Source organism: Pygocentrus nattereri, chromosome 29, assembly GCF_015220715.1.
Source record: "Pygocentrus nattereri isolate fPygNat1 chromosome 29, fPygNat1.pri, whole genome shotgun sequence".
Classification (NCBI taxonomy): Eukaryota; Metazoa; Chordata; class Actinopteri; order Characiformes; family Serrasalmidae; genus Pygocentrus; species Pygocentrus nattereri.
The window spans coordinates 11,603,389-11,618,293 of NC_051239.1; the positions used below are offsets into that span (position 1 = coordinate 11,603,389).

Genomic DNA, 14,905 nt, shown 5'->3' on the forward strand with positions numbered 1-14,905 from the left:
CTAAAGGGGAGACTTGAGCTTTAACTTTTACACCAAGAGTCCAAAGGACTAACACAATGAGCTTTGGCTCTACCTCACCTATCAAACCACCAGGTAAATAAATAAATAAATAAATAAATAAATAAAAATAAAAATAAAATAATAATAGCTCTAGTCAGATCTCCACACCTACACAAAATCCAACTTCCTCCTCTCGGTTTCTCCTCTGCCCATCTGTCTCTCCCTTTAATCAATCCTTAGGCTACAGTGGATGAAGCTTAAAGCAGAGCTTCGGGTAACAGAGATAAACTATGTAAAACATCTAACAGTTAACAAAACTAAGAGCAATGCTGCTTCAGTTTCTCACGAAAATGCTGCTAACTCAAAACACACACACGCACACACCCACCCCACCATCTGGGGCAGAGACGGAGTCCTTACTCGCAGGAGATGCTATTCATCATTATTGCTACAAACGCAGCATGTTCAGCATGTGTGTTGATCCATGTTGTAGAACTTCCACTCAATAATACCAGCAGAGCACAGACCAGGACAGGCACTATTAGCAAGAGACGGATGACTGCTGCCTGTATTTAAACATTTTTACAAGCACACATTGTTAAAAAGCATAAGGCCTTACAATAAGAACTTGATTATGCACAATCTGCAGTTACTAAGAACTAAATGGTCCAATGGCGACAGAATGAACAGCATACAAAAATGTATGGCACTCAACAATCAATCAGTCCATAAACTCAGTTTGGTCAAAGTCAAACATCAACTTTATCATCTTCATTAGCCTTTGACTTCTGGCCTCTGAACATTAACCCTTCCCTTGTAGAGTGCAGTGTGGAGGAAAGAAACGAGAGAATGTGCTGTTTCGACACAGCTGGGAAGCTCCAGTTTGAAGAGCAGCCATAAATTTTAACATCTCAACAGCTCTTGAACTGTTTTGGTTAAGCATTTCTTGGGGCGGACCTGCAGTGATTTAGAGCAAGTCGGTAAGATAGCAGTCACTCTCGTACTGAGGAAATCACATATGGAATGCTCAATAGCTTGAAGGGGTTGGTGCTGTGTCACATCACTAATTTACGACTAATGGTTTTGCCAAAATGATGCATGTATAAGAGCAAGGTCTGAACGGCTACTTTTAAAACCATGATGCATCCTGATGTGCAATGTAGTGTTTAAATGAGAACAGCAACAAACTGAAAATTCTATGCCTGCATCTGTAGATAGTTCTTTACATACTGACCATTCAGCTGGTTCAAGCTCACAGAGAGGCTACGGTAATATAAATAAATCACTCTGTATAACAAAAAAGTGAGCAAAAAAGTTTCCCAGGATACACATGTTAAAGGTAGATGTGCTACAACAGCAGAAGACCTCATTGGTTTCCACTTTTGTCAGCCAAGAACGGAAAGCTGAAGCAGGCACAGGCTCTCCAAACCTGGACAGTAAAGACTGAAAAAACCTTGCCTGATCTAATAACTGCCCATTTCCGCTGAGGCACAGATAGTTTTAGAATTTGGGACTAACAGCATGAATCTATGGACCCAACCTGCCTTTTATCGACAGTCCAGGCTGGTGGAGGTGGTGTAATGGTAAGCGGAATGATTTCTCTGTAAACTTTGGGCCCGTTAATACCAATCCATTCATCGCTTGAACAACATGGCAATAATCCTTAAATAGGCCAAGTAATTTACCTATCCTCTATTGTAGGGCTGGGTGATAAAATGCTAACGATAACTATCGCAATATAAACTTTCCTCGATAGAAATACAAGAAATGTTTGATAAATTTTTGATATAATAGGGAGGGAGCACTTCCAAGCTTCTCAACATGTTTAGAGAGGGAAGGGGCGACGAATAAAATGATTTGCCAAATATACTTTAGCAACGTCTGAAACGTGGAGTTATACAATCCCTATTTGAGTGGAGCAATTGGCGATCTGATTCTGTGACCAAGTATGACTGATAAGATAAGCGGCGTAACTGTACTGTGAACTCACCTCTTTCTGTACATCCTCTCAACTGAAGCGTATCACAGCTCTAAAACAGTCCTATTTTAGTATTAGTGCATTCCCGAGCTACGAAAGTGAAAGAAAGAAGTGGGCATGTCAGTTACAGACCTGATTTAAACGAAAGTAAACTGAGGAGGTTGTGAGGCATTGGAGAGTGGGAGAGCGCTGTCTTTCCAGGCTAGCTGTTTATAGCAGTTGGCCAACTTGAAGCAGGGCTCTGTCATTCGCACAATATACATGAACTGATATTACTGTGGATCAAACAAGACACAAAAGTACCGCTTTCAGTTTAAACACTTAAAAGGAGGACTCAGTTTGTCTGGTGTTGGATATATTGCGGTTCACCTGATAGAACAGAGATAGAATTGAGAAAAAAGATAGAATAGAGAAATCCAGGTGTCTGTTAGCTGGTGTTTGAATACTGTGATATGCTCTGACATGGCTGTGTTAGGACTGATGGCAGTAAGGCGGTGTGGTCCATCACTGATGTGCTGAGCCAGCTAACGTTTGCTGTTCGTACTAAGCTGACGTTGTTGAAAAACTAAACAGTTAAGCCCTGTTGTTGGCCACTTGCTCAGCAATTGTAACAGAATAGCCGAGCACTCGTCACCAGACGGCTAAAAAAAATTATTTTCTTTCTTAAATTATGACTACTGCAAAAACTGTGGCCGTGCTTTTCCAGCTGATAAAAACAGCTCACCAGAAACTTTTTCCCCACTGTCCCGTGACAGATTTGTGAAACGTTCCACTGTTAGGTGAATATTTGTAATGTTCTGACCATAAAGGATAGTATAGAAGAGCAAATCAACCACTCAGGAGCAAAAAAAATAAAAAAATCATGATATGTATCGATATCGAACAATATGAATTTTGTTTATCATGATAAGTCATCTCAAGCTGGTTTTGTGAACATGCCAATGAGCTCAGTGTTCTTCAGTGGCCTTTCTAGTCACTGGATCTGAATCCAATAGAACACCTTTGGTATGTGGTAGAACAGGAGGTTCACAGCATGAAAGTGCCCTTGACAAATTTGCAGGAATTGCATGATGCAATCTTGTTAGCATGGACCAGGGGTCATATCACAGAAACTTTCATTCTAACTCTGAAATCTTATTCGTTTGGTCACAATGACAACTTTAGTTGTGACTGAATTAAGGACAGTAGCTATCACAGAATAACAGTTCTTAAGTTCTTCCTAACTCTGCGTTTAAAATAAATAAATAAATAAAAAATAAATCAAAGTTGATGGGTCCTGCCCCGCCCACACAAAACAGTCAGAGAATCTTAGCGAGTTAATGCTAACCCAAAAGCTAGGAAGCTAGATCACCTGTCTGCAGCTGCATTTTGCCTGTTCATTCGTTTACCCATACGCAAACACTGCTCAATCATCACTTTCTTCAATCATGCATTGCTTTATCCATCCGTTTGCTCGCCTGTCTGTCCGTCCATCTGAACGTCTATTGTTTCTTCACATGCTGCTTTGTCCATCCATGTGTGTTCAGTCGTCCGTTCATGAATCTTTTCATCTAGTTACCATCACACAGAAGCTAGATAGCGATTTTAGTTCTGTAGAAGTGGCACAGAAGGCTAGGAGTGTTGGTCAGAAAGCTGTCAATTAAGCTACATGTAAGCTATGTTTTTTACTCAATTTTGCTGGTTGATGACGCTCAAGTTTAGTATCATACAAACATTTTTAATATTTTACTCTGTGTTCCCAGGGACTTTAAATGTTGGGTGAACATTAAACTACTTGGAATAAAATAAATTACAATAACATTTCGCTGATGTCGAGACAAAAACCTCGTATCTCGTTTTTGGCATAATTTGAAAATGCCTGTAGCCCTTTACATTGCATATAAATTTCATTATGAATGGGGAAAAAAAAGGAGGAGTCAAAAATGACTTTGTAAAAAGTTCTGGTTTCATTAACTGACATCGAAAGTAAAGAATGTTTTTTCCTTCTCATGTAAAGTTACCGTTTTGGAGATACAAGGTTGTGTTCTGACAACAGTGATATGCAAAAGTTAGGAACATTTTTTTCATTCTGTACAAAGTTTTAATTTTACATTTTGTATTTCTGTCACACGCAATGTTTGCAAGCTGCTGTATGCACTGCATTCAGTTCAACATTCTCATCATACCTGCCTCTCACACATGAACGGTGAGGGGTCACCAAACATGGGGGGCCACAGACAGAAAAAGGGACACAGAGTACAAAAGTATATAAAAGGCTGTGCAACTTCAAAGCAGCAGGCTCAGAAACAGCTGCCTCCATGGACAAGGTCCATTAATACTCTACCCCACAGCAGCAACTGATCAGCCACACTGCATGCTCATCTGGGTTATTAGAGACGGTTCTCTTGACACAATCCATCTGGTGGCACAGGTGGGATAAGCCAATTGTTAACATACAGTGCCCTGTTTTTTTTTAGCAGGATCAATCCATCAGTCCATCCAAGTAATAAAATGAAAGGTGTTTAAATCAAAGTTCTGAAGCTGACGCTTTGGTTTTTCTGCATCATTTCTACTGCAAAGTATAGTGGAGGACATGCCATCATGGCATGATGGCATCCAAAACAGTTCTGTCCCATGTCAAACCAGGCAGCTGTTGGAAATTCCTCACTTTCTCGTATTTTGTAGACATGACATCTGTAGCTCCAGCAGCTGCTTCATCAGTTCTAGCTTACAAGCACAAATGCACCATGGTGAGAATTGCACATTACTGTATTTTGATCACAATGTCATGCTCATGAAAGTATTATGCCCTCTACAGCGTGCCTCTGGTATTAAGATTAAGAGACCCTTATTAGTCCCACAATGAGGAAATTTCACCTCCGCATTTAACCCACCCATGAAGTGAAACACCACATACACACTAGTGAGCAGACACACTAGGGGGCAGTGAGCACACTTGCCTGGAGCGGTGGGCAGCCCAATTTGCAGCGCCCGGGGAGCAGTTGGGGGTTAGGTGTCTTGCTCAAGGACACCTCAGTCATGTGCTGTCGGCTCTGGGGATTGAACCAGCAACCTTCCGGTCACAAGGCTGGTTCCCTAGCCTCCAGCCCATGACTGCCCCCAATCAGTTTAGGATGTGGTCTGTTAGAAGTGAGGATTCAATCAACTGGAGTTGCACATCACATTGCTAACCTGGCACTGATACACTTCTTGCCAACGGGCGCAGGGCAACCATGGACAGTTCTCTCTCGCATCATTGTGAGCCGCTCACCATCCACATTACAGACTTTATTATGGCAAGGTCGATCTCCTGAGTCAGGTCATTTAGAATTGGTAGAAAGAGATCAGTTACTTGTCTGCTACAGTGTCAAGAGTGAAAATGTTTCTCGGTCAAAATACAAGTTCCAGCATCTCACTGGTGGATGTCTATGCCATCGCTCCTGTGTTACAAGCCTGTACAAATACTGTGGTCCCACCTCATGTGCCAGCTTGGTGGTGCTCACTCTAGACTAGTTCCATTCCTCATGCCATTCTTTACACACTGTACTTCACACCATCTCAACCAGTAGGATTTAAACAAAATGCTAGCTACAAATGTAACTGTGGTCTAAGGTTCTCTTAGGTGAGCCTTAGAGTCATTAGTCAGTCAACATATGCTAGGAGATTCTTGGTTAACAGAATCTGGTCATCCTCAGAGTTAACAGGTTATTAAAGTCTGTGCCAGATGGCACATCACATAACTTTGTTGATATAAGAGCTTGACCTGTGGGCAAGCATACAAGGAGTGGCCACAGTGCTTTGTGCTGCCCTCTGGCAATAATCCAGAATTCCTGGAAGCATAACTTTAAGAGTTTTATTAGTCAAAAAGAGTGATAATTCCACAAATATCCAACAATAACAATAAAAGGACCTTTAGCCTTCCCTATGGGGGCCATTTCAGGTGACAGGAAGTTCTTATGTAAGAGATCTTTTGTGGAGACAAAGATCTCAAATAAACAAAGCCAGAAAAACGTTATGTGGGTGCAAGTTAAAAAGTTACTTGGGTAGTGTTAAAATTATTTGATGTTATACTTGCAATTCAATACTCCTATAGAAAATTGTGCAGGATTTAAGGGTAAAAAATAATCAAAATACATTACATTGTAATGCATCAGCCATCAAATTCTCCACACATTGTTTTTTGTTGTATAACCAAAGGTTTGACTGGTTACAGCAGCTGGAGAAAGACAAAGTCATGCTGACACACCCTTCTGCATAAAAAAAAAAGATACTTGAACAAAAATCATACATACCCTCTATTTTTAAAAATTGTAGGCAAGTGCAGACGGGGGCAGCTGTAAACAAATATGAGAGGGTAGCATCTAGTCATCCAGGAAGATGCACACAAACACATGCACATATTGCGGCAGGGCGCAACTGCCCACACAGTATTGTTTCTGGAATGGATGAGGATGTGAGGTGAACTAGGAAAAATTCAGAGTCACATGGACACAGATGGAAAGCACATAGACCTGGATGTGCCAGTGTGTCTGCAGTGCTGTGACTGTTTGTGCCCAGACATTTGTACAAACTTCATCTCATGTTTTGTATTTTATACAAACTTTAAATCTTGCCTATAATTGGTTAGGGTAATCTGTTTATGGTAATGCATTTCCAGTAGTAGCGGCTTCATACAGGTGCATAAGGGAATACCCATAAATGAGAATATGTGAGTGAATGTGTGCCTGCCTGTGAGTAAAATGGCAGGAGAAATACCAGTGTGTATACACACCTAAGCTCATTGTCAAAAAAGAAAAACAAGCAAACGAAGGCTGTATTTAAAAAAAAAAAAAAAAAAAAAAAAAAAAAGTCTGCAAGAACTCCAGAAACCAATTGTTCCCTTTCCTGGGTGGAGTAACTGCAAACAGGGGTCTCTTTTTACTAAACAGAATAACATGGCATGTTTGCACAGTGTAGTGGTCAACTCAAGAGACTACTGTTCTCATCTAAGCACTTGGCAATGCCACATGGCTCAGAGAGAGAGAGAGAGAGAGAGAGAGAGAGAGAGAGAGAGAGAGAGAGAGAGAGAGAGAGAGAGAGAGAGAGAGAGAGAGAGAGAGAGAGAGAGAGAGAGAGAGAGAGAGAGAGAGAGAGAGAGAGAGAGCGCAAGTTGTAAAGAACAGTTAAGGTAGTACAAGTCTATGCACAAACTAATTTTTATATATGTATAAATCATAAAACATTGTGAATTTTATAATAATGTTTCATTCATTACAGTGGGCCAAAAACTGTTAGCTGCTTTGGGGTCACGTCACTTAGGTTGAGGGAATGTGGATGCAGAGTTATAAGCCAAATAAGCTGAGTCCCAAAGCAGCCTAATGTTTGTAAATGTTTGACTCCGTACAAGACAAAATCACTGTTCAATACTACTGTTTAACCTCTTATTCCACAGGGTATATTTTGGCTGGTCCATGTTCATTTTACATGACCAGATCATAAGGCAATTATTCAGTACCTGTATGAAATAAGTGCAAGTTTTTTTTTTTAGTAAAAGTTGCCCCCAAATTAACAGACAATGTGTTTTATGATCATACACATATTGCTGTATGCTTACAATTTACTGCTGAAAGACAAAAATCTCTGAAGAATTTTTACAGAACATAGCACTGTAGAGACGGCATCTGCTTATAGTTTATAGGGTCGGCTTTTAGCTGACTGTTCGGCTCAGCTTCTTTTATTAGAAAGTTGTAAAATTACATTACCCTTCTATTTGACTAGAAAGAAGACATAGAAGAAGAATATGACGATGTGCACTTTGGAACCACCGGTGGATCCAAGGAGTATAAAAAGTTAATTCCAGTATTAGAGGGCCGAAGTCTAGCCAATGTTCCCTACTCAAACGCACCTACTAAACTTGGCAATTTACAAGCGAGTTGATTGAGGTGTGACTCATTACCAAGCACTGTTGCCTCACAGCAAGAAGGGCCTGGGTTTGTGATCAGGGTCTTTTATTTGTGGAGTTTGCATGTTCTTCCTATGTCTGTGTGGGTTTACTTCGGGTGTCCCAGTTTCTTCCAACAGCCCAAAGACATGCAGTCAGGCCAGTTGGACATATTAAATTAGCCCTAGGTGTGTGCGTGTTTGTGTGTGTGTGTGTGTGTGTGTGTGTGTGTGTGTGTGTGTGTGTGTGTGAGAATATGTATTTGTGTGATCTTTGTGATGGACTGGCAACCAGTCCAGCTTTTTTCCTGCCTTCTGCCCAATGAGCGCTGAGATAGGCTCCAGCATCGCCCCGCAACCCAGGAGGATATGCAGCTTAGGTGAGCAAGTGGGTAATAGACACCAACCCCTCAGGAACAGATTTTAACACCCCTGGTCTACAGCCTAATGCGGAGTCAGAGTCTGTCTGGAATGTTCTTTAGACTGATGTTTGGGCATGACATGACTAGATATGACAGATACTGACATCACTGTATTTTTTTAATTAAGAAATCACATCTGTGCCTTAGATCGTCATGCACGTTAATGGGTGTCTGCAGAGTGAACAATTCCAACTGTGTTAGATCGTGTCTGTTTATGTATCAATGGGTGTCTGTATGAGCGCGTAGGGCTTCACCTCTCCACTAGCAGCTGCAGACGCGTCTTGCAACTCTTGATTTTGTTCTGCGCCTCCACGTTAAGCATGTCAGCAGTATTTTCTCCATTTATTTCCATAATGATGTCACCGGGTTGGAGACAGGCCATCTCAGCTTTACTGCCAGAGTTTACCTAGAGATAAACACAGTTGACCAATCAGAAAAGAAATAACCTGTATTAACTGCTAGTAAGGTTAGTAATCCTAGGTGTCATTTTGCAATGAAACATGAATGAATCAATGCTAACAGATATAACAGATATATTTATATTTATTTGCCAAAAAAACACATCAAACCCATGCTTCCTTGAATATTGGTGCTCTATGCTGAAAGAATGCTTTATGAACTTGACAGAGCTTATTTTTATTGGATTGTTTTGTTCTTTTTGCACAGCATTGTAGACATAAACCAGGCAAAAACAAATTTTCAGAAATAAAACTTACTGTTAATTTTTCATGCATTTTGAATGTTCTTTCACATCAATTTGAAGTAGAAAATGAAAAACAGGGTTTTTCATCCAAATGAAAAATTATAAATGAATATTTTTGTGCAACACCAGCACCAGCACAAACACATCACCCAGTATTACTTGGTACTGAACACTTCTGTGTTACTGTGCTCTGGCTTACAGCATGTGACTTCTCTGGTGAAGGCAGTGGAACACAGGGGGCTGTGGGTTTGAAGCCCAGGGCACTCAGCAAAGTGCCACTGAGACAACGACGACAACAACAACCCCTAGAGTAAAAAGCTCAAATCCCTCAAGATCAGAGAAGCCACAAAGTGGCATTGTAATGAGATGCAGGGGACAACACTGACTTCTCAAGAACGAATTCAACAAAAGCTGCTCCTCTGAGACTGGAGTACCCGTTACACTCCACTCAAGCTCCTGCAGTCAATAAGACTTCAACCCTATTAGAACAGAGCGAGATAAAGGAAACCAGTAACCCCAGAAACAAAATGACAGAGCTCCAAACACCAAACAATGTTGTTTTATTTTCCATGTGTATGGAAAGCAGGGGGTGCAAAGGTGCCATGTCTGTGGGCCCACTCAAGTGGCAATTAACCGTCACCACGGAGACCCACAATAGTACATGCCTTGTCCAATCAGACCATGGCTCATTTCACATAGACTAAAGATTTCCCTTTTTCATTCAGTATACATGACCAGAGAGCGAGAGCGAGAGAGAGAATTAAATGGCTTATAAACCCTGCATACACTAAATATATACAGAGAAAAAAACACTACTGACGAGACATACTGTGAGAGATGGAGACAGACAACCACTAACAAAAAGGAAAAGCAAGAGGGAGGGAAGTGTAACCTCTCACTACTTCCACCCAGCCTGTTTGACTGTGCAGCTCTTTTGGAGGCACTGAAGAACCAAAGGGAAGCATATGACCATTCTGTTCACGCTGCTTCCTTCAATCCCGTTTCTACAACAATGTAGTTCCCTTAGGAACGTGCAAGTAACACTTCCAATCTTCTCCCAACTGCACAACAATCGTGAGACTCTCCCTTATTTCTCATGACTGTTTATGCTGTGACATGAAGCTGCAAGAGCATGCTTGTACTGGCTTGGTGGAGGGAACAGCCACTGACAAAAGAATGCCAGTGGTGGTTTCAAAAAACAACTGTAAAGTTAAACTGGGGTTTTGGGTCCAGTGTCTGAAGTTAATGTAGAGAGTGAATAATATGGGATAATAAGTGGCAGCCCAAATGTTTTTGTGTAAAATCAGATGGGTTTCAGATTACAATAAGGCCCAATCCCATTTCACCCCCTGCCTCTTCCACTTAGCCCTTAGCCCTCTGTTTTGCATGTTCATGTCTAGGGGTAGGGTGTCCTGATTTTTATTGAGATAGAGGGGTAGGGTGAAGTGAGCTGAGTGTTATGGGGGGGGCAAGATGGCTGCACAAGCAACCAAAGAAACCCACAAATGTGAGTATTTTCTACATTAAAAATTTTGATAATCATTGTATTGTCTTAGTTTAATGTTGTTTCAGTGTATTATGGTCCTTTTCTTCATAACAAGCATGGGAAAAAAATAAGATAAAATAATAATAATAATAATAATAATAATAATAATAATAAGTATGCTGATGTCTAAGCAGCTAGGTAGCTAAATTTCTCATTCCCCTTTAATAGTCAAGCAGTACAGACACCTGAAGCACCAGAATGAAACTGCTGCTCCATTTAAGATGGAACAGGAAAATCGGAACACCAAGCTGGTCGACAGCGGACTTCAGCTTCATATCATTGAAGAACAAGGGGTGGGCAATAATAATAATAATCACATCCCCCTCCTTGAAGGCATTTAACTCTCCTCCTCTGCTATCACTGCAGATTGGCAGGGTCACCTGCAGAGCAGCGCTAGTAGCCTGTTAATGAAGTTATGCTCTACTTTATTTGAGGATTTCAACGACTACCCTTTTTAACTCCGTTCCAAGGGGCAAAGAGACACTCGAAAACAAGGGGTAGGGGTAAAAATAAGAAACTGAATTGGGCCTTTAAAATGATCCCAAATACATTAAGGCTTGGCTAAGAGGACTCCAGTCCTCAGGAGGGAAAAAAAAAAAAAATCTATTGCCAACTTTTGAAATTAAGTGCCATTGCAAGCTCAAGTTAACTCACTTCCCATAACATTTCATTTGAATATAGTCCACAGTCTAACACATGCACTTATCCTGCCCCATAATGACATTCAGGAATCAACCATCTCTGTCATTAACCATTTTGCCTCCCTAGCTTGGATTATGCTAATGACATTTATAAATCCAGCCAGAGCAAATATGGTAGTCTTTGTTCATAACACACAAATATAGAGCAACATTAAAGTCACAGTTAATTAACTTCAGGGAAGCAGTCCTGCTGCCAGTATGGTGCCTTTAAAACACATGTCTGCTGATGCTGGCATTAATATTAGTTATTTGTTACATGGTTTGTAGCATACTGTAACTTCTTTACTCTTGAAGCAATTGTCAAGCTTAGTACGCAAGCTTTTACTACTAAATCTCAAAAGTTTTACAGTTAAATATTTTTGTCTTTGTGCTTTAGCAACAACACCAAAGCACACAATGTTCAGAACAAACATGTTCAGGGTGTCAATCCTGTTACATCAGCTTCCAACATGCCAACTTGAAGTCTAGTGGTATTTTTCCAGTAGACATTGTTTGTTAGTGTCTACTCCTAACAGTACAGCTAACTGTTATGTGGTACAGCCAGGATATCCTCACTTAGAGCCATGCTGCCTGTAAGACACACTCTCCCCTTTTCTCTACTCTCATACCACTGCCTGTTTATGGAGAGCTCTTTAGTCACATCCTCCTCTTCTACATGGAGACTTCCACTTCCTGGTCTTTCTCTTTTTCCAAGAGAGACTTAGAAAAATATATCTTGTAAAAAACTAAAACAATGGCTTGACCATTAGAAAGATATTTTCCCCTTTCTGTAATCAGGCAGCTTCCTCTCCAGCTAGCCAGTGATAGCTCTGGTCACAGTGGCCAAAGAAAAAAAAAAAAAAAGAAAAACAATAGGAAATGGAGAAAAAAAAACAAAAACAAAAGACAAAAGGTAACAAGGTGAGAGCTACACGTTTTCATTTGCTAGGACAGAAACAAGTAGCTAACTGTTAAACTGGACCAGTACTTGGGATTAAGCTGTGAAAACATTACCTTGGAAACTGTTATGGCCTTCTTGAAGTCCCGCCCACCAGATATTCTGAAGCCCCAGGGAGATGGGCCAATCAGGTTTACAGGGAAAGCCATCATGTGACCTCAAGCTGCTGTCCAATGCCTTCAGGAGCCCTGCAGGAGAAAGTAAGAGAGAGAGGAAGAAAGACAGTAGTCAGGCTCAAGTTAACATTATCCTGAGCGGTCATGGATCTGTTTCACAGAGGTTCTACTTCTCAGATTCATTCACAGCTGAACAAGCGCAAAAGCCCAGTACCTGTTCTGTCAGCAGCTTCCATCCACTTTCACATGACTGTGGATCAAATATGCTGACACACACTGACCACATCTAACAGGTTTCAAAGGAATTCCACAGCCAAAACACTCATCACTGACAATACCAGGGAGCTTATTAACCCACAGTGCAAGTGTGTTCAAAAGGTCAATTTAGAAAGAAGGGAAAAACACACTATTATGAATGTGAAACATAAAAGTGACAGGAATCTCAGATCACCTTTCCCCTTACTTCCTTCAAATGTTGAGTTTTGCCCTCACCCATAGAGCTGGTGCCAGTTAAAGGGGAATTCCATCAATTTTTCTCCATGCCTGCATAATTCAGTGCTTCAGATGGGAAAGACTGGTTAGAGTAGAGTGGTTAGATGTGAAATGGTTCATTTGTAGAGAAACTTGGTTTATTTACAGTGGTGGTGGTGGTGATGGGAACCAGGAGTAACAATGTCTACAGCAGAAATATGACCATTTCATCCATCCATCCATCCATCCATCCACCCACTATCTAAGCCGCTTCTCCGTCAGGGTATGACCATTTCATTTAATATCATAATAAAATTATGTCGACCTTTATTAACATGAGATATTCTGAAGTAATGACAAGCACTTTTGTAAGTCGCTCTGGATAAGAGCGTCTGCTAAATGCCATAAATGCAAATGTAAATATCCAAAACCACCAACGTACACAACTCAACTGAGGTTTTCATATGCAATGTGGATGATGGTAAAATAGTGGTAAATCTGGGGAGGAAAAAAAAAAAAAAAAAAAGTTTCTTTGGGGACTGGCATAGAATACCCTTAAATGTAGCTCTCCACCATGAACAGATTAGTATAAATTCATTAAAATGCATACATTTTAGGCCACAACATCTCAAAACTACTGTAAATCAAGACACCAAGCTGAGAATTCATAACCATTTAAATGTAATAACTTTGTAATGTAGCTTTTAGAGACTTCTTAGATGTCTAGTTCCTATTACTACCGCTATGACTTCCGAAGTTTCTCAGGAATTAAGCATTTGTACCAAACTACCCTGAATGACTTTGTTTACATCTTAACCATTTAATCATGCACATTTTAGAAAGTGGGTGGAGTTCCCCTTTAACACGAGGCCGAGTGACTTCAAGTCATCTGTGCTCCACCTACAAATGCATTCCATCATAGCAGCTGTTGAGAGGTTTAACAAGCTTTGCAGAATGTTGTCAAAAATCCAATTGAAAGTAATGAGACACTGTAGTGCTTTGTTTTAGAGTCATTACATAATGTTTCCAGTTTACAATGCAACAGTATCAAAGCTGGACTATACCTGTTGTAGCCAACTGAAACTAGTCGGGCTGGAAAGTACAAGTTTGCCACCACACTAATGTAAACTTGATTACATGAGAAACCTTCAGCCCATTTACCACCCTAAGAGTGCGAACTTTAATATGCATACAAAATATCACTTGAAACAAATAACACACTCAAAATTGCGCACTACAATTTCTCGTGAAGTTGTATATGATTTTTGTCCAAACTGACAATAGTTGCTCCAAAAAAATAAATAAAATAAATAAATTTTAAAAATTGGAATATGGATGTGTTGGTTATTTAAACTTATCAATATCAATATCAATATCGCAGTAATGCGTGACCTTGCTGATGTTTTTATGGGTCCTAATGCTCATCACAGAGACAACCTCCCAACTTGAAAAAGCCACACCAAACCTAACCAGAGAAAAAGCCGCGGGCCTCTCTCCACTCTTCACCAGGAGTGGTCTTGTTCATGCCACAACAGAGCCCTACTAGCTCCAGTCACACTGAACTCAATTTATATGAGGACTGTAGTATAACTGATTATCACTAGCACATGTGCTGAGGAGGCACTGACAGCACTGGCTCCTGAGTGATGCATGGCTGTGGTCAGTGGAGAGAAGGAGGGAGACAGATACTACAGCGGCTAGCATGCATTTAGCATGAAGCATATACCAGAACAGCTTACTTAGCACAAAAACCAAAGAGAATAAAGCTCCAGTTCTAGACTAATGAATGCAAACACAGATGCTTTGCATACTATACATTCAAGCTAGCAAATAGACCAGAATTTTATAATATGGCAATATGTTGTTCTGTTATATATATATATATATATATATATATATATATATATATATATATATATATATATATATATATATATATATATATATATACACATATATATATATATATATATATATATATATATATATATATATATATATATATATACACATACATACATACATACATACATACATACATATACACACACACACACACACACACACACACACACACACACACACACACACACACACACACACACACACACACACACACACACAATGGCTAAC

General features: G+C 40.2%; 1 protein-coding gene across 3 annotated transcripts in view; it reads right to left on the bottom strand.

Moving 5' to 3' along the window:
• pdlim2 (PDZ and LIM domain 2 (mystique)) overlaps positions 1 to 14,905 on the bottom strand; it is an 84,975-nt gene that overhangs the window by 54,730 nt on the left and 15,340 nt on the right. For all 3 annotated transcript variants that reach the window (XM_017696400.2, XM_017696401.2, XM_017696402.2), the window contains exons 2-3: positions 12,242 to 12,373; positions 8,553 to 8,704 (exon numbers count right to left, since the gene is read on the bottom strand). In XM_017696400.2, the coding sequence (XP_017551889.1) occupies positions 8,553 to 8,704; positions 12,242 to 12,337 (248 nt within the window). In that variant the 5' untranslated portion in view covers positions 12,338 to 12,373. The remainder of the gene's footprint in view (positions 1 to 8,552; positions 8,705 to 12,241; positions 12,374 to 14,905) is intronic.